We start from the raw sequence: 20,314 nt of genomic DNA, 5'->3' as shown, positions 1-20,314 counted from the left end.
TACCATTACAATGGTGAGGCAGGTCCCATCTCTGTAAAAGGGGAGGTTTTGACTAAGAGACAGTCTCTCATTCTGGGCTTTGTCTGGGAGCTGTGGGGTTTACAGAGATGAATAGGTGAATAAGGTATGTATGGGAGCCCAAGTCCAACGGGGAAGATACAGCAAAGGCAGAGTGAGATGTGTAGGAAGAGGCCCTTTAGAGGGGCTTCATCTTGAGGCATTAGTGGCCACCTCTGCCACCTCTTTTACCCCTCGACCTGTTTTATCTGTTTCCTGTTATCTTCCCCTCTCCTTTTACCCACCATCTCTTCTTTGCTTTCTTTTTTCCTCGGCTCTGCCTTAACACAGTGTTTTTCCAACTGTTGGCAGCAACTGGTTAATGGTCATAAAATCAATTCAGTAGGCTCATTCATTCTAAAAAAAACTTTTTAAATTATGAAAAATTTTAAACATGCACAAAAGTAGGAAGAATAGTAAAATAACCCACATGCCACCTTGATTTAACAATTATCAATATTTTCTAGTATTTATCTCATTTATTCTCTTTGAAATGATAGACAATGACACCTCATTCCTAAAGACTTCAGTATACATCTCTAAGAGAATAAGGACATTTTCTTACATAACTATAATACCATAATTTCCAAATGCAAATCTTCCCCATTTGGACCACTGTTTTGGGAAAAAAAAAAAAAGAAAGAAAGAAATAGAATGGAAAGAATTTCAGGGTTTGTGTGTAGTATATGTAGTAAGGAAAAAAAATTGTCCATACAATTTTTGTTTTAATTATGTGAATGTATGTCTACTGTGTCATGATGTAAAATTTATACCACACTGTAGTTTGCAGTCTAAGAAGTTTGAAAAGCCAGTGGTGCTCACAGTGTGGTCCCAGGACCAGCAGCATCAGCATTCCTGGGACTTGTTAGAAATGCAGATTCTCGGATCCCATCCCATACTACAGATTTAGAATCTCTGGAAGTGGGGCAAGGAGTCTGTATTTTTAAAAAATCACCTGGAAAGTGATTCTGCTAGTTTGAGAACCAATGATCTAGCCTAAACTGGGTGGCCCCATTGGTGCCCCACTCACCGTCACCTGTGACACCCATGGTGGGTCCTTTGTCTTTTTCTTCATTGTTAGAGGCAGTGCTGATAATCCACCAACAGGGAGGTGGAGTCCCCCCTGGCAGTGTTTGGAAGATGGTTTCTCTTTGCAAGCTCAGGTATATCCTTATCTGAAAGAAGAGAATGGTCTAGATTCATAAGATTAGTAATATGCAGTTTGGTGTTTGTACCAGCATCATCTGTAAAATGAGACTAAATCCCTTACAGGGTTATTGTGAGGCTTAAATGATGTTTGTGAAATGCCTACCATTGTCAGGCACAGAGCAGTGAGCTATTATATGGTGGTGGTAGTTGCTGTACTTGACACTGCCTATCACGACTCTGGGCAAATAACCAATGTTCAATAGATGTGACTGATTGATAATTAATTAACTGGAGAGGGAAGCAAGCTTTTCTGGCTTCTCTTTAATATTGCCATATTTTAGAGCAAGGAAATGGATCACAAGTAGGAAGGAGAAAAGGAAGCATAGAAGGCAAGAAGGTGGAGAAGGAGAGAAGACCAGAAGCATGTCCACATTTATAAGAGCAACGGAGATAAGGTCCGTTTTCTTGGAAGAATGAGTTATGAGCTATCAAAAACTATGTGCTCATTTCTTTTTACAATTACAGGAGCTCAGAACTGGGAAAAGAAACACGAAGATCACAGATGACCCCCCTACCTCCACCACATGACCCAGGTGAAGAAGTCCCGTCCCTGGGAGAGCATGTGTTAGAGATGGGGGTACAGAACTGGTTTCTGAGGACAGGCACTACCTGCTACATCTTGCCAAAAATTCAGCCAATTCATCTCCATGGAAACCTTTGAAGATTGTGAAGGTGATGTGGGAAAGGACAGCACACTCCGAGTGTGATTTATTTACTTTCTCTTTCTTTTTGCTTTCATTCCTGTTCATAAGCTTCTCCTGCCTCCTTTTCCTCTCTCCATTCCCCCTCTCACTTCTTTTCATGATTCTCACCTTTAAGGCACGGCCTAATCCAGGAAGCTGAGGATCTGCAAAGTCCAGAATGTTCCACATCATCAGTTTCCTTAGCAATGTGTTGGTTTCTAGCAACCCAAACTCACAATTGGCTCTGACCGGACACCAGGGTTCTGACTACTACCAATAGGAAACACCTCCTTTGTTTCCTCAAAAATACTTGTGACCCTTGAATAGGGTCAGAAACCACCATGGAAACACAATCCAGAGCAGCTTTACTCCTTTGAGTCTTTAACCCCTTTCTGAATTTCTTGCAAGAGGCTGCTATTAAAAAATGGTTGTTCTACTTATGCAGGAAGAGTGCAAGGTGCTCAAACCTCCCAGAAGGGAGAAGGAAGGGAGGAGCCTCTGCACACATCTCATGTTGCAGGTGGACTAACATCATCTCTTAACCACAACCCACAATTGTTACAGAAAGCATTTAAAAATGTCCCCAAATCCTTGGGATGAGTGGCTATTTCTAGGGTGTTTGGAGTACAGCTTTATTATTTACTTTAACTTTTAAATTATTTCATTCATTTATTTATTTAGTACGTGCCCCCAGCAGGAACCGAACCAGGGACTCTCTGGTCAGCAGGCCAACGCTCCAACCGCTGAGCCAAACTGGCCAGGGCTCATTTATTTATTTTTTACGTGTAAAAAGGAAAGCTGAGCTTCCTGGCATTGGTTCAGAACATATGGGTGGTCCCGGTACTCTGAGGACCGGATATTCAGAGTCCTGGTGGTCGAGTATTGACGGACCACCTGACAAGATTCGCGCTCCTTTAGGCTTTTCCCGCGGAGCTCTGCTGAACGGGGTTGGTCTTTTTATTCCTATCAGGTAATACCTGGAACCAGAGTCTCCCACGCGATAGATGCTCGGAGGAGCCGCTCCTGGGCCTGATTGGAGAGGGTGCTGTGCCAGAGCCCTTGGAGGATGGAGCACTGGCGCGCCTGACAGTTGGCACACTGAGTAGCGGCGCACGGCAGTCGCTGCACAAGGGAAACGCCCACACGGTGGAGACATGTGTACACACACGCATGTCCAGCCCTGTCGGGGCTCCTATGCAGGTGTGTCCAGTGGACGCTGATAACTGCCTGAAACAACCGCTGAAGGAAGAGGGGAGAACAAACTCTAACTGCCCCCATCCCTCCACAACAGCCCCCAGCCCCGAGTTAGGAGAAGGGAGCCTGCTGCAGGCCATCACCCAGCCCTTCTTCCTGCATCCTGGAGGGATGGTCCCACATCTCCCAGTCGGCCCCCTTCTCACCTTGGCTTCCCCGCAGATACCTGGAGGGAAGGAGGAGGGACGAGCCAGGAAGGCGCACATCTGGCGTTCAGAACGCAGGTGCTGGCGGAAGCGCCAAAGTCACGGTCTCGTCTCCCCACTCTGAGTTGCTGCCCGACGTGGAAAAGGGCGGCGCTCGGGCGCGTGCGCGCCTCCCCCAGAGCTCCTGGTGCCGCGGGCGGCTGGGAAAGGTGGGCGCCGAGGCGGGAAGTGCCAGGCGCGCCGCGGGGCGTGGGGTGCGCGGTGCGGAGCAGTGCGCGGCTCCGAGCAGTCCGCCCCGCGGCCACCTCCGGCCCTCCGCGCTTCCTCTGCGCGCGGATCGAGCATCCTCCATCCCGACCCTCCTGCGAGGCGGCGCCGGAGACCCGACGGCCCGGGACCACAGATCCAGAAACCCCCGCGCTCCCTCGGCCCAGGAAGCCCAATGCGCAGTTACAGCGAGACTGGGGCGACTGCTTTTCTCACCCCCGGAGCTGCCGTTCTCCTCTCTCCAAGCCAGACGTCACGTTGGGAAAGCTGCCGGCCTTAATCTCTAAAATAATCCCCCGAAGGGCGTGGCTGGCAGCGTCTGGCCGAGCCGCCCGGGAGAGTTGGCCTTGGCTGGCAGCGACTCTCGTTTTGTGCTGGAAGAGAGCGAGGAAGAGTATGAGGGCAGAGCATCCTCCTGAGGAGATGCCCTTTGAAAATCATCCAAAGCAGCAGTAGAAACAGTTTTGTGTTGCTTTGTTTTTTTGTTTGTTTTTTACGAAATGCTATTTTGGTTAAAAGAAGAAATGGCCTCTCAAGAGCTCACCCGGAGACTGGCCACAGTGACCACTCATGTCGGTAAATGAAGCTTTTTGTGTGTGTGTGTGGTTTTTGTTTTTGTTTTTTTTTTGCATTTTATTAATGGAGGGTGGGGGCATTGGCTGGGGCCTTTTCTCCCCCTGACCTCACCTACAACCGGGGGCAGAGCCCTCCCTGCGAAGGCCTTGGGGCGCGTGCCCTGCGTCTCGGCCTTGCTGGGGCTTGTGGCAGCCTGTAGCAGCATCCCTGGGGCGCGCCCGGCTTGGGGTCCCCAGGTCTGGCAGGGCCCCGGCAGGCCATGGGCATGTGCCTTTACCAGGCGGTTGCCAAGCCTGTTGGGCTCTAAACCCAGGTCCACTGAGCTGTTAAGGCCCCATTACCCGCTTCTGACCAGGGGTGGGGTGGGGAGTTGCGTGTAGTTTACCGGGTAACGCGAGAGGAGTGGGAACAGGAGGAACGACGCAGGTGATCCAGCAGAAACTTCCGCCAAACCCCTGGAGGCTCGTTCACGAGAGAGCGTAGTGAAATGCACGTTCTTCCCCCACCCCGTACGTGGACACATTCAGTCTGAGAGCCTCTGGAAGGGTGTGACCAGAATGGCGGGGTAATATTCTCTGTTGCTCACTTCGCTTTGAGACCCTTTCATGAATGCAGATCAATTTGCACTGATAGAGTCTGGAAGTTTTTACCTCAGTGTTCCACCCATTTGTTAATACTGCCTTCTTGGTATTTGTATGTTAAATCTCCATTCGATTAGTGAGTCATCGTTGCTCTTTGAGTGCCCTTGTCCAGGGTGTTTAAGTACAATAATGATGTACATCCTGAATGATATCCTTTGTGAAGATGATTTATATGACAAGGCCCAGTTTTGATTAGTATGTTTTCAAACACGTTTCTGGTGTCAAATGTGGCCACTGAACTGGTTTTTCTTTAAAAGAAAAGGTCAGTAGAATCCTAACAGGAAAGGCTGAATGTGAAATATTTCTGAACGCAGGATGAAATAAGAAGAAAAATACCTTCTAATAAAAGAGTATTTGGGAATTGCAATATATTGAATGCTGAAATGACTGTGCCAAATACCAGCCTGCCAAGAAATTGTGGTGTAGAGAAAGGTCAGTGGACTGGGGGTATGGCCTGTTGGAAAAGGTATTGAACCTCAGGCTGAAGAATGGGAATTTTAATACTTCTTCCATACCCAGCTCCAAGGCTACTTGTAAGATAATGTGGGTGAAAACACCATGTACACTGTGAATGTGTTATTGATCTTATCTCTGGGTCCTGTGCCACTAAAGATCTTGGGCAGGTCACTGGGCCTGGAGGTAGACCTGGATGATAGATAGGCTGCCTGTGGGGCTCAGGCTGTGGTCTTTTTTTTTTTTGCCCACTTTGCTCCCTCTTTCCTTCCATAGTCAGCTCCATGTAGGATACAGACATTGATTTGTGTAGTTTTTGCCCTCAGAGAACTATTATTGGCCCTCGGCATTTCTGCCCTTTGCAGCATTCTGTCTTCTGTTCAGTTTCACAAACCTGCGAAATCAATGGGTATACATTATTGTCCCCATATTTTATGGTTTCATATTTTATGGTTTTAGGGATAACAAGTGATAAGCTTGGGACCAGAAGGCAGCTCTTCAGATGCTCTATTTGGGGATCTCATTGAAGGGGTCTCTAACCCTGCAACAGACCCTGCCTTCATGGGGAATTACTGTGAGTAGCTAGTAAAATTTCTGCTAGGATGGATTGGCTGTGTATTTGATTGTTCTTTTGAGGAGTTTCCTTGGGGAGCAGCTTCTGAGGTGTGATCATGAGTTGGGGAAGGGTTGAGAAGTGCTTGAAGCAAGGCTGTGGGGAAGAACACTCCCCTGTTCCCATCCTAGACTCTTGACTGAGTAACAGCGTGGAAGCACCATATAAATATGGTTCTGCCATGTCTAGGTCACCTTCCTCCCCATCTACCACAGCCCCAAGGGCAGGGTCATGGAGATCTCCATCTTGGCTTCAAGTGCTGGATTACTAGGCTGAATTTTTATCCCAAAGTGCTACATTATTCTGATAAGACTCGATAATAACTCTTTAAAAGGTTTAAGGAATAAATTAGGCTCCAGGAGAAACAGGTATTCAAATTTTATCTCATAAGTTTCTATCACATTTTTAGACTTTAGAAAAATAAACCATTAAGATGTTATATCTCAGTTATATATTTAAAAAATGTCCTTCCTGGCCACCTCTGTCCCTCAGCCAGTTCCTCCTCCAGCTGGGGTTTCTGCTCTTTCCATAGTCCCTGAGATCTGACAATTCAGGTCTGCATCCTGTTAGTTTAGTTTCTGAAATATCTCATGAGTCTCTTTCCTCATGTCCATTCTCACTGCTACCTGCCTCTGACCTGCTTCGGAACTTCATTTCCTCCTGACTAACCAATGTGCAAACCTCCTGCCTTTCCTGTGTTTGCCTCTAACCTATACCAGGAATTTAAAAAAACAACCCCCCACAACAACATACCACTTGTGTATTATAAAAACTTTCATGATATCTTTCTTAGTCATTCTTTGTAGCCTGGATTACAAAGCTCTTTATTATTTGGTGCCCTTTAGTCTTCTCTCCCAATACTTGCTATCTCTATACCTATGGTTGGTCAACTTGCGCGGAGTTCTTCAGCTTTGTTCCTTTATATTTTCCACTATATGTGTTCCCACTGCCAGACATTTTCTTCCGCTTTCCCTCCATCTGGAATGACCCTTTAGTATATTTCTTCTCATAGAAATAGTATATGTCACACAAGCCCAAGTCAATGCTTCTTTCTTCAGGTACTTTCTCTCATCCTGCCAGTGGGATGTGATGAGCCCTGCTTCTGATTTCCCAAGTAGATCTTGTTTTACTCACATGCCACTTCTCATGCTCTTCCTTGCATTATGATTAGTTGATTATTTGTGTACTTATCTCTGCTTCTAGACTCCTCATGACTTATCCATGTGGCCTAGTTATCTAACTCAGGGTCTTCCTCTATGGAGATGCAGAATAAATATTTGCTGAATGTATGAATGATTTGTTGTGCCTTGGACAGGACCTTGAGTACTCAGTATTGCCAGGCAATTTTTATACTTAAAAAATATTTTTTTCGCCCTGGCCAGTTTTGCTCAGTGTTTAGAGCATCAGCCTATGGTCCAGAGAGACCCATGTTCGGTTCCCACTAAGGGCGCATACCTCGGTTGCAGTTTGTCCCCAGCCCTGGTTGGTCGTGCGGGTGGCAGCCACTCGATGTGTCCCTTTCACGTCGATGTTTCTCTCTCTCTCTCTCTCTCTCTCTCTCTCTCTCTCTCTCCCTCCCACTCTTATCTTAACAAAAAGTGGGGAAAAAAATGTCCTCAGATGAGGATAAAAAAAAATATTTTTTTCTTTACTATTATTTTTTTTAGAGAGAGGAAGGGAGAGGGAGTAAGAGACAGAAACATTGATGAGAGAGAATATCGATTGGCCGCCCCCTGCATGCCCTCTACTGGGGATCGAGCCCACAACCTGGGCATGTGCCCTGACCAGGAATCAAACTGGCGACCACTTAGTGAATGGGTCAACGCTCAACCACTGAGCCACACCAGCCGGGCCAATTTTTATACTTTTAAGGACAGCTCTGAAGTATCTGTGTATAACTCTTCTGCCTCCTAAGCCCCATTTTTCAAGTAAACATTAAGCCCTTCAAGTGTTTTTTTATGTGATGTGGTTCACGCCTTTTTTGGATTTTGTTACTTTGTCAGGGATCCTTATAAAATATGCATTTCACATGTGAACGGTGTCCATGTGTGTTTTTACCCATGCAGGACACGGTCAGATTATCCTCTCCCTTTTATTCTGACTATAGAATCACATTGGTTCAATTACAGAATTTCAGAATCAGAAAAGAGTTGTTTGATTTTCCCCTTCATCTTTTTCAATTCTTGAATCCTCTCTGCAGCCTTTGCAGTATTGCTATTTATATGCAGAAGTGCTGCCCAAGTACACATAGACTTTCTACTGATACATCTCACATTGCTCTAGGATTTTGATAGACAGGGCACATATGACTCACATGGGGCTGCCAGTCAGTGGAAAACCTTAGTCATTTGGCTGGTAAGGGTGCCGGTTTCACGTTTCCAGTCCAGTTCACTCTCTCACCTTGTCATCTCACATTAGAAGTAATGATTTTGATCTTACTCTGTTATTTTTCTAAAATAGTTTCATATGTTTGACTATACCCAGTTAAACTGTAAGGCAGAAAGGAATATCCTTTGAGACATTCCTTATATAATTGGATATAGGATTGGTGGCTGTTTTGGTGACAGAAACTGTAGGATTTTGACTTTTAACTCAGGTCATTACTTCTAGGATGATACTGGCATTGGTAATACGCAACCAGAAGAAAAACAAACTTGAGAAATTAAGCCCATGACTCATATTCTACAATGGAGTAATGGCTGAAATGGCTAGGATCCTCAGCTGTTGGTGCTGCAGGCAGGATCTAATTAGAGTATTTACTGCTTAGATGGGAATGAGTCCAGTGGGGACAACTAGACATGCTGGAGTAATGACTTCATCTACCCCCAAAGTGAGTTAACTGCATGTGAGTGATTTTTTCTGTTGGGCTCTCTAGATAGTGTGCTAGGGCTTAAGGATTCTTCTGGGCCTATTACATTTTTTCGAACATGAAAATTGATTGACAACTAAATCGCAAAGTGCCAAATAAAGTTTAAGAAATGCTTAAATATGTACAAAAGTTCTCTTACCCATAATAAAACAATATTTTATTGCATGAAAAAATACATAGTTGGAATTCCACTATAGATGTTCTCAACTTATGATAGGGTTATATTCCGATAAGCCTATTGTAAGTTGAAAATATCATAAGTTCAAAATGCGTTTAACACACCTAACATACTGAACTTCATAGCCTAGCTTAGCCTTCCTTAAATGCCCACAGAGCATTTACACAGAGGAAAGTTCAACACCAGATGGCTTCACTGGGGAATTCTACCAAACACTTAAAGAAGAATTAATACCAAGTCTTCGCAAACTCTTCCAAAAAACAGAAGTCCTCAGTTCACTTTATAAGGCTAGTATTACCCTAATACCAAAACCATACAAAGACAATGCACGAAAAGAAAACCACAGGCTAATATCTCATGCATATAGACACAAAAAGCCTCAACAAACTACTATCACCAAATCCAGCAACATGTAAAAAGGATTATACACTATGATCAAGTGGGATTTATCCCAGGAATGCCAGGCTGGTTTATCATCTGGAAATCAATTGATGTAGTACACCATAACAATAGAATAAAGGACAAAAACCACATAGTCATCTAGGTAGAGGCAGAAAAAGCATTTGACAAAATTTTATACCTATTTGTGATTTTTAAAAATACACTCAACAAACTAGGAGTAGAAGGGAGTTTCCTCAATTTGATAAAGGGTATTTTTTTTTTTTTTTTTAATTCTCACCCAAGGACATTTTTGTACATTTTTTGTTCAGATAGAGAGGAAGAGAGAGAGAGAGAGAGAGAAACATCGACATGAAAGGGACACATCGAGTGGCTGCCACCCGCACGACCAACCAGGGCTGGGGACAAACTGCAACCAAGGTACACGCCCTTAGTGGGAACCGAACCCGGGTCTCTCTGGACCGCAGGCCGATGCTCCAACTGCTGAGCCAAACCGGCCAGGGCGATAAAGGGTATCTTTTAAATTTAATTACTTAATTTTTTTTTATTACAGATGTCCCTCCTTTTCCCCCCATTGACATCCTTCTCCCCTTTTTTGTCTCCCCTCAACACACTTCACTGAACTGTTGTCTGTATCCATTGGTTATGCATGTATTAAGTTGTTTCATTTATCTCCCCTTCCAACCCCTTCCCTCTGAGGTTTGTCAGTATGTGCCCTACTTCCATGTCTCTGGATCTATTTTGTTCATCAGCTTATTTGTTCATTATATTTCACAAATAAGTGAGATCATGTGATACTTGTCTTTCTCTGATTGGCTTATTATAAAGGGTATTTTTTTAAAACCTACAACTAACATAATAGTTAATACTGAATGACTGGAAGCTTTCCAATTAAGGTCAGGAACAAGACAAGGATGTTTGTCCTCACCACTTTTATTCAATTTTGTACTAGAGATTCTAGCCAGTACCATTAGGTTAGATAATAAAATAAAAGGCCTCCAGATTGGAAAGAAAGAAGTAAAGCTATCTGTATTTGCAGAACATCTTGTGGATAGAAAATCCTAAGTAATACCCTAAAAAAAACTATTAGAATTAGTAAATGAGTTCAAGGTTTCAGGATACGAGGTCAGTATTCAAAAACAAACTTTTTAAACACCAGCAATGAACAATCTGAAAATAAAATTAAGAAACAGTTCAATTTACAATACCATCAAAAAGAACAAAATAATCAGGAATAATTTTGATAAAAGAGGTGTAACACATGTACTTTAAGAACTATAAATCATCATTGAAAGAAATTAAAGAGGCCCTAAATAGAAAGGCATTCTACGTTCACGGATCAGAAGACTGAATTTGTTAAGATGGCAGTATTTCCTAAATTGTTCAACAAAGACTCCGGAGTGATTTCTTAAGTGAAAATTGTTTTTCCTTAGGAAGGTCTACTTAAACTGGACTTACTCTTTTTTTTTTTTTTTATCCTCACCCGAGGACATTTTTCCATTTTTTTGTTCAGATAGAGTGGGAGGGAGAGAGAGGAAGAGAGAGAGAGAGAGAAACATCGACGTGAAAGGGACACATCGAGTGGCTGCCACCCGCACGACCAACCAGGGCCGGGGACAAACTGCAACCGAGGTACGTGCCCTTAGCGGGAACTGAACCCGGGTCTCTCTGGACCGCAGGCCGACGCTCCAACCGCCGAGCCAAACCGGCCAGGGCTGGACTTATTCTTGTGATACAACATGCATAGTAGGCCATGAGCTTTTGTTGTTGGATAGTGTTTTTGTTGTTGTTATTGGGTAATAAATCACTGCCAAACAACCACTGTTGTTTTGGGGTTTTTTTTGGCAGAATTTTATGGTTTTATTAACACAAATACAATGTGTATACAATCTGTCTATTTATTTTCTTCGCTGCGCAGCCTGGCATTGGGATTGGTGACTCTGATGGCCAGCTGGGCTGCTCTTTCCACAGTGGCTTTGCAGTTCTTTGAGGAGACGTTGCGAGCAATCTCAGCACAGTAAGGCAGTTGCACATCAGCAGCACTTCAAGCTCCTTGACATTGTGGACCAGAAACTTACAGAAGCCACTGGGCAGCATGTGTTTTGTTTTCTTGTTGCTCCCATAACCAATGTTGGGCATCAAGATCTGGCCCTTGAATCTTCTGCGTGCCCTATTGTCAATACCTCTAGGTTTTCACCAGTTCCGCTTAATTTTGACATATTGGTCTGACTGGTGCCGGATGAACTTCTTGGTCCTCTTTTGACCATCTTGGGTTTCACGAGGGGTCTGAGGGCAGCCATGGTGCCAAGTAGATTGCTGCCAACTCCGTAGGCAGCGCTGAGGAAGAGAGTAAACAACCACTGTTTGTTTAATTCTATCTGATGATTCCCTCAAGTGGTTGTAATCAGATGGCAAATGGAGTTGTATGGCTGTCACCTTGGTATTCCCTCATGTGGTTTCTCTCTACATGGTGGTATCTCATCTTCCATGGTCTCCCCATGTGGCCCTTTCTCCAGGAGGGTAGTCTGGAATTCTTACCTAGAAGCTCAGGTGTCAGATAGGTATTAAGCAGAAGCTGCTAGGACTTTTTGATAATGGGCTTAAAGTCCCATTAAGTTGCTTCTTCCAAAGTCTACTGGTCAAAGTAGTCTCAGGCTCAGCCTCGATTCAAGGGGAGGGGGCATATGCCCCCTTTCTTAATGCAGGGATGAACATGCCCACCCAGGAATGGGTGGAATTGTTGGTTGCTATATTCATTTTCTATGGCCACTGTAACAAATACCACAAACTTAGTGGCTTAAAACAGCATAAATTCATTTTCTTGCAGATCTGTAGCTCAGATATTAACACAGGTCTCACTGGGCTAAAATCAAGGTGTCAGCATGGTGGCATTCCTTTCTGGAAGTTCTGTGGGAGAATTCTGTTTCTTACCTTTTCCAACTTTTAGAAGCTGCCTGCAGTCCTAGGCTTGTGGCCCCTTTCTTTTGTCTTTAAAGGCAGCAACATCCCTCTGATCTTTCCTGTGTTTCCATCTCTATGGTTCTCTCTTTTGTTTTCCTCTTCCATGTTTAAGGATCCTTGTGATTACACTGTGTCCTCCTCATTTTAAGGTCAGCCGATTAATAGCCTTAATTCCATCTGCAACCTTAATACCCCACCCCCACCATGTAACCTGACCTACAGAGTTTGGGTTATTAGGACACAGATATCTTGGGGGTGGGGATGGGGGTAGGCATTTTTCTGCCTACATAGTTGCCACCTTGGAGATTAGCTGCCTCATTGCTCCACTGAGCACTGGTGGTGTACACTGTGACTTGTACCTTTGAATTGTTCATATTTGGATGATGAAGCCAGAGATATAGAATTTCAGTTGATGGGTAACCTGAATCAGGTGTTGGATTTACTCAGCTATAATGTGGTGCTCTAAGGACTGAATAGATGCCACTGTATTTATGATGTGAAATGCCAGCTTTTGGTGAAGGGTACCAAGCAAATATTAACCAAGTTGTTGTCATGATAGTAACAACTACCCATGTTATAGAGAATGGTCATTTATTAAATCAGGATTCCTTAGAATCAGTGTAGATTATATCAGTTCTAGATGTGATCAGATTCTCCTGTGGAGAACATCAGTGACAGTTCCTGCCTTTTCAGACATGAAGTAAGGCTGCACCCAGGCTTTGCCAGCAAACAGCTGTGTAGCCTTTAGCACATCACTTTGCCTCTGAGTCTTGGTTCCCTCATATGTAAAATGAGGATAATAATACTCATTTCACAGGATTGATAGATGAATATCTAAATAGTGCCTTGTGAGTGCTTAGTACCTGGAAAGAAGAAACACACTGATATGACCAGAATGCTCAAGTTTTCCTAGAGCTAGGCCAGTCACGTCCTCCAGAGAGACTCTGAGACTGAGAGTCAGTTGGTGATTGTCTCTGGAGCTGGAAGGGGACAGTGTCTGAGGGGGGCCATCTGGGGTCCTAACCCATTGATAAATGAATAGAAAGCTGGTCTGCAGAGTCAAACAGATGAATGGTACAAAGTCAGCTCTGGGTTCTAAAACTGGCTTGGTCTTGGAATGGGAGGAAGTTTCAGAGAAGAGGGCTTTGGCTGTGCAGTCACCTCAAAACAAGTGTGGTAACTTAGAAAATGCTGATCTGATGCTTTTAACCTTTAGAAGCACTAAGAGTATGAAATACTTGGGCAGTGTTAAGGGCTGGTTCTGGACAAAGTAGAAACCTTGCTCTGTGGTCTGTGTGTGTGTGTGTGTGTGTGTGTGTGTGTGTGTGTTTTGCATATATCCCAAGGTCCACTGCCCTTAGGAGACCACTTAGGTGCTTAGGTACCACAGCTACATCAAGATACCAACTGGTCAGTGAACAGACTTTTCGAGTGCCCACCATGAGCAAAGCACAGTGCTGGGCCTACAGCCCATAAGCTGTTGTGGGGAGAGTGTTAGTTAGATGGGGAACCCAAGGCCCTGAGCTCTAACACCAGCTGAGTAACCCACTAGCCCCTGCTGCAAGAGCTAACAAAGGATTGAGGGCCTTGGAGAGGGGGGACCTGTGAGTCCCTGGACTAGAGGAGAGTCTGAGGGCCAATTTGATATTTATATCAGGAGACAGTGCAGGAAGGTCACAAGTTGGACTCTGGTTGCCAATCCAGATGGTGCTCTAGGCATTTGGATGCTGAAGTGGTTGTGAGCTCCAGTGATTCAAGAAAGCTTCATACTAGATGTATGACTTGAGCTGGATCTTGAAGGAAGGAGAGGATTTAGGTATGTGGAGAGGGGAGAGCTTTCTCATTGGGGTGGGTTAAGGGGAATGGCCACTGTCAGTAACTGTGTAGGTCTTCCTGTGCTGATTGTCCCATTTATTCCATTCTTTGCACAGACTTTGCTGGTCATTGAACCCCTGGACAATTGAGAAGTTTTGAGTTTTGTCTTGAAAGAAGGAATGACCCCAAGCTGGAAGGCAGATCTGTGGTGTCTCACTTCCTTTCTTTGTCCATATAGATCCTTTTCTGGAGGAAAAAGGTTGGAGAGGCCACAGGATATGGAAATAATATTTAAAATGATGTTATTATACCATTTATTTCCTGCCTGTTTAGTGTCACGTTGTGCTTTACAGACATGGTGATTTAACCAGAGGTACAGTCCATTTTTATGGAGGAGTAATTTGTGGCTGAACCAGGTTAGGGAGTTTGCCCGATGCCATGCCTAGTGAAGAGTCAAAATTAAAAGTCAGGTATGGCTGGTTTCAAGGCCTCTAAGTAGTCATACATGGTTTAATTTCCCATTGCAGAATGGAATATAAACCAGTAAATGTTAGGTGCTTTATTAATGAGTTTTAAAAGTCTTTTAAAAAACCTAGTGGAAGCTAAATTTAGTCCCCTGAGTATAAGTATTTTCCAAGTCACTTGAAATGTTCATTTATTAATAGTCACTTTCTTCTAAAGAAAAAACTATCATTGGAAACTTGAGGATTTACTTCATAGTCTTTAAACATGCAAAGGTAATGAATGTGTAACATTAGGAATAAGACATCATTACAGAAGAAGTTTTTAGGAGTCCTGCCTACTGGCAGTTCCCTAGCAAAAGAAAAGTCTGATGAAGATATAATGCCCAGTTATAATGGCAAGATAACAGCACTGCCATGCACTTTTGTTTAGTATAGAAGAGGACCTATATGTAGAGGACTTTCCTGTGAGGGAGATGCAGGTACAAATTTTACACATTTTGTCATGTTGGTCTTGTCCAGCTTAGATTTCTTTGTCCAGGTATCTGATCCCAGATCTTGTCCAGCCCAAGTTTTGGTTTGTGTGTCTGGGTTTCTTTGTTTGTTTGTTTTAATCCTCCCCCAAAGATATTTTTCCATTGATTTTCAGATAGAGTATGTGTGTGTGTGTGTGTGGGGGGGGACATCGATGTGAGAGAGACACATCAACTGGTTACTTCCCACATGACCCCGACCAAGGCCGAACCGCAACCAAGGTACGTGCCCTTGACCAGAATCAAATCTGAGACCCTTTGGTCCGCAGGCCAACACGCTAACTGCTGAGCCAGACCAACTAGGGCGTGTGTCTGGGTTTGTTTGTTTGTTTTTACCCATTATCAGATCAGTTTAAATTAATTTTAACCCTTGTCTCTTTCTGTACCCAAGGAAGCTATAATTAATTCAGTTAGTAAGGGGAAAGAGGTCCTTTTGCCTGTTTCTCCTTATTTACACTAACCAGCTTAAGACTAGCTGCATTTACTGAGGGCCTCCAGGGTCTTAACAAGGCCAGGTATCTAAGTCTTGACCCGGGTACAGGGTGTGAAGGGTCAGCCATAATTCCTGTCTGTGGCCATAGGCCCTGTGAGGGCCAGATCCAGGCCTCCCTCCACTGCTGCCCCAGTGCTCAGCGCAGCTCCTCAGGTATACTGGGGGCTTAGAGGAGTGAATGAACGTCCCCCTAGAGTTGACAGTCTAGTGGGGGAGATTGATGTTAGGCAAACAAGAAAATTTTATGCAGAGTCATCCATCAGTCCATCAGTCCCCAGTTCCTCCCTCATTCCATTGGGCCTCAGCTTTTCTGGCTTCTGCATGTACTACCTTGCTTTTGCATTGGGGTGACTCAGTTGTGAAATTCAATTCTTTTTTTCCAGTATCTCAAAATTCATGGATACAGCCCTGGCCGGTTTGTTTCAGTGGTTAGAGCATCGGTCTGTGGACCAGAGAGTCCTAGGTTCAGTTCCTGCTAAGGGCACGTACCTCGGTTGCAGTTTGTCCCCGGCTCCGGTTGGGGCTGTGTGGGTGGCAACCAGTAGATGTGTCTCTCTCATATTGATGTTTCTCTCTCTCTCTTCCCCCCTCTCTTCCTCCTGCTCTGTCTGAAGATAAATACAAAATGTCCTTTGGTGAGGAAAAAAAAAATTCATGGATACAGAAGATTGGGGGGTGGGGTACAGGGGAATTTTCTGAATATGGAGAGAGGAGATGTTTATGGTCTAGCAACACAGATACTTTGAAATGGAGCTGGAGGCATCACTATTTTTAAAATGTCCTCTGGCCACCCCAACTTCTGGGGGTTTCACAGGCTCTCTTCACCATTTCACTGGCTCCTTCCTTCTCCAGTGGCTCCCTTCTCTTAACTCTTTTTTTTTCTCCCCTACTGGTGAGGAAGATCCGGTACAGGACCTAGACTTGAAAGATGGGCCTCCTGAACACCTCACCACATCCCTCTACTTTTCATCTCATTGTTTTCATTGCAGTATTTATCCTTCTAGCAACCAACAGGAGCTTTGCTTACAAAGGAGGAAAAATCCCTCAGGCTGTGAAATGGGATTTTAGACCTTGACATATGGTATAGAGATGAGAAGGAAAATTCCACTACTCAAATCTGGTTTGCCCTTCAGGTGCGGCGTGAGCATTTTCTCCCTCAGTCCCTTGGGAAAACTAACCCAGATTTTAAAGAGAAAGATTATGTTTGTAGTTTTCAGTGGCTTTGTAGTGTAATCTAAAAAAACAAAACAAAGCAGAAAAAATGAGAGCAAAATGAGCGTTTTGTGGTATTTCATAAGGGCTTTAAAAACTCTCCTTATAAAAATAATACATGGTTTATGTTTGAGGTTTGGAAGAATCAATATTAAAATGTCAGTTCTGCCCAGCCGGTTTGGCTCAGTGGTTGAGCATCGATCTATGCATCAGGGAGTTGCCAGTTCGATTCCCTGTCAGAGCACATGCCCAGGTTGTGGGCTCAATCCCCAGTGGGGGGCATGCAGGAGGCGGCCATGTGATGTTCTTTCTTATCAATGTTTCTATCTCTCTCTCCCTCACCCTTCCTCTCTCTCTGAAATCAATAAAGAAAAAAAAAAGTATTTAAAATGTCAGTTCTTGCCCTGGCCGGTTTGGCTCAGCGGTTAGAGCATCGGCCCGTGGACCAGAGAGTCCCGGGTTCGGTTCCTGCTAAGGGCAGGTACGTCGTTGCAGTTTGTCCCCAGCCCTGGTTGGGGTCATGTGGGTGGCAACCACTCGATATGTCTCTCTCATGTCAGTGTTTCTCTTTTCCTCCCACTCTCTCTCCTGCTGTATCTGGAGATAAATGAAAAAAAAAATGTCCTGAGGATAAAAATAAATAAAATGTCAGTTCTCCCCAAATTGATCTATAAATTAAGCACAACTTCTAGTTATTGCTAGAGTATAAGATAATGATTTTGGGGTATTTACTTTGTAACCTGCCATTTTATGGAAATACTGAGTTTAATAGTTTTTCAGTTGATTTTTTTTTTTTTTATCCTCACCCGAGGATATTTTTCCATTTTTTGTACAGATAGAATGGGAGGGAGAGAGAGGAAGGGAGAGAGAGAGAGAAACATCGACGTGAAGGAACACATCGAGTGGCTGCCACCCGCACGACCAACCAGGGCCAGGGACAAACTGCAACCGAAGTACGTGCCCTTAGCGGGAACCGAACCTGGGTCTCTCCGGACCGCAGGCCGACGCTCTAACCGCTGAGCCAAACTGGCCAGGGCTCAGTTGATTTTTTTTAAAACAACTTAGGTGTAGAGTACATAATGATTGATAATCGTGTCATCTATGAATAGTGATAACTCTCTTTGGCTCTTTGTTTCCTGTAGTTATACCTTTTATTTCCACTTCTTGTTTTTGTGTTAGAAAGTACAAAGCAATGCTAAATATATAAAAAAAAATTATTTGTTTAGCCTTGGGTTCATATTACATGGAGGGTTTTATACTCATTTTTGCTTAAACCCTCTATTTTAAAAGCCACATTTTTATATTATTTTAAATATTAGCTTAAATAATAAAAAAAAATTATAATGGCCAAATTATTTTGCATTGTGCAGAGATTCTACACTGTATGTACATCTGTGTGCACTGAAGGTAATAGGAAGACTCTTATTTGTATATCTCACTCAGTTTACACTAACCTTTGGGGGAAGCTTTTAACTATGAAAATTTTATCACAAAAATAGAATAATCTTATAAACCTTACTCATCACTGAGATTTTTTGTTTTGTTTTTAATCCTCACCCAAGGATATATTCATTGATGTTTTTAGAGAGAGAGAGAGAGAAACATTGACGTGAGAGAGACATTGATCAGTTGTCTCCTGTATGTACCCTGACCAGGACTGAACATGCAACCTAAGTATGTGTCCTAACCAGGAATCCAACCCATAACCTTTCTGTGCATGGGACAATGCTCCAACCTACTGAGCCACACTGGTCAGGGCTCAGCTTTAATAATGGTCAACACTGCCCTAGTATCTAATGATGTTCATAAAGGACAGGCAATATTCTCAAAATATTAGTGAGGGGCATGTTGGAGCTATGCATATGAAGTGAATAACCCAGATAAAATAATTTCAGAAAATCTTTATTAGCATATTTTAGCTTAGTAATGAAAGTAATTAATGCTGTTTATATAAATTGTAAATAGTACAGAAGGGTGTGAATTTAAAAGTCAAATTTGCCCGATCTCCCGTGAACTCTAGTCTCACTCCCCAATATCTATTTAGCACACTTTGTCTAGGGGTTCCTCCATGAATATGTAATTGATCGTGGCCAGCCCCTCCTCCCTAACCCAAAGTGAGTGAGGTGTCCCTGCTCCCCTGTGAGAGGAAGAGATGAGGAGATGAATGGGTCTGTAAGTCCTTGTATCCCAGTGGTCAACTGTGGGGAGTGTGGTGGTCCTCACAGCTCCACCCCAATGGAGTCCTATTAGTCTCTTCACCTCCAGGTCAACTCTGGGAAAAAGTCAGTTTAGTCTCCCCAGCAAATACACCTGGCCATTCTAGTGTTTATATATTTCCAAAGAAAACAAAGTTAAGTCTATATAAGAAAAAAAAATCTCTCCCTTTAATATGACTTTGGGCCTACTTCTGGTAAAATTATAACCCTGATGCTCTTGTGCTGTGGCTAAATCCAGTCCTTCTTGAGCTTGTAGGTTACTTCTTATTCTCCACTTTGCCCTGATAGGTAGAGGCAGGTGGATGGCTTCAGTTCATTCTGCTACATAGTTGCAAAACGCACATGACTGTTTAAAAAATAAGGGCAAAGGGACTTCAGGTCAAGACAGCAGCATAGGTAAACATGGTATCATGCCCTCCCGCAACCACATCAAAGTTACAACTAAACTTCAGAACAACCATCATTCAAAAATGCCCGAAATCAAGCTGAATGGAAGTCCTACAACTACGGAATTAAAGAAGCAGCCACATCGAGACTGGTAGGAGGGGCGGCGGAGGGGCTGGTCCCACACACACGTGTGGCAGATAAAAATCAAGAGGGTACCTCAGCTGGGAAGGTCCTCCTTGAGAACTGAAGGGTCCCTGTCCCACACTAGGCACCCTGTTCAGGGTTCCAGTGCCAGGAAGAGAATCCCCATAACTTCTGGATGGAAAAACCAGCGGGAATGAGGCTCAGGGAGGCTGAGGCAGCTGGAGCCCCAGGCAGCTCCTCTTAAAGGGCCCGTGCACGGACTTATTGGACTCACTTTAAGCTTGGAGGGGAGGCAGCTCAAAGGGTGCCAGAGACATACAGGGAAGAACTGAGCTGTTTGGCATTGGAGCGAGGGCTGGAGAGGGGACTTTCTCCGAGACAAACGTGCTGTCGGAGGCCTATGTTCCTTTAGTGAGCCCTTCCCTGGGGCGGCAGACAGTCGCCATATCTGGGACTCCAACAACCTGGCTCACACTGGTTGCCCCGCCCTGGTGACTTCCTAAGGCCCCGCCCCACCCAACTTTCAGGTCCACCCAAGCTGTTGCCAATTGCTTAACCATAGGATGGGCTGGGCTTGGATCCTGCTTCAGGTTTTCCTAAAGTCTTTCAAACAAGCAGCATCTGGTCTCAGCTAGCCCCATACCTCTTGTTAAGTAATACATAGAAACAAGCAAAGGGAGGCAGCCAAAATGAGGAGACAAAGAAACAGGTCCCAAATAAAAGAACAGAACAAAACCCCAGAAAAAG

At 44.1% G+C, this 20,314-nt stretch overlaps 1 protein-coding gene and 1 pseudogene across 1 annotated transcript in view; one reads left to right on the top strand and one right to left on the bottom strand.

Annotated features, from left to right (window-relative positions):
* The first annotated feature begins 3,943 nt into the window (after positions 1 to 3,943).
* Positions 3,944 to 20,314, top strand: part of MCF2L2 (MCF.2 cell line derived transforming sequence-like 2) — a 248,930-nt gene continuing 232,559 nt past the window's right edge. The window contains exon 1 of the mRNA XM_036243245.1: positions 3,944 to 4,192. Within this exon, the coding sequence (XP_036099138.1) occupies positions 4,117 to 4,192 (76 nt within the window). The 5' untranslated portion in view covers positions 3,944 to 4,116. The remainder of the gene's footprint in view (positions 4,193 to 20,314) is intronic.
* On the bottom strand, positions 11,240 to 11,645 carry LOC118617348 (annotated as a pseudogene).

The sequence above is a fragment of the Molossus molossus genome, unplaced genomic scaffold, assembly GCF_014108415.1.
Source record: "Molossus molossus isolate mMolMol1 unplaced genomic scaffold, mMolMol1.p scaffold_m16_p_5, whole genome shotgun sequence".
Taxonomy (NCBI): domain Eukaryota; kingdom Metazoa; phylum Chordata; class Mammalia; order Chiroptera; family Molossidae; genus Molossus; species Molossus molossus.
This window is presented reverse-complemented; position numbering and strand designations above follow the sequence as displayed.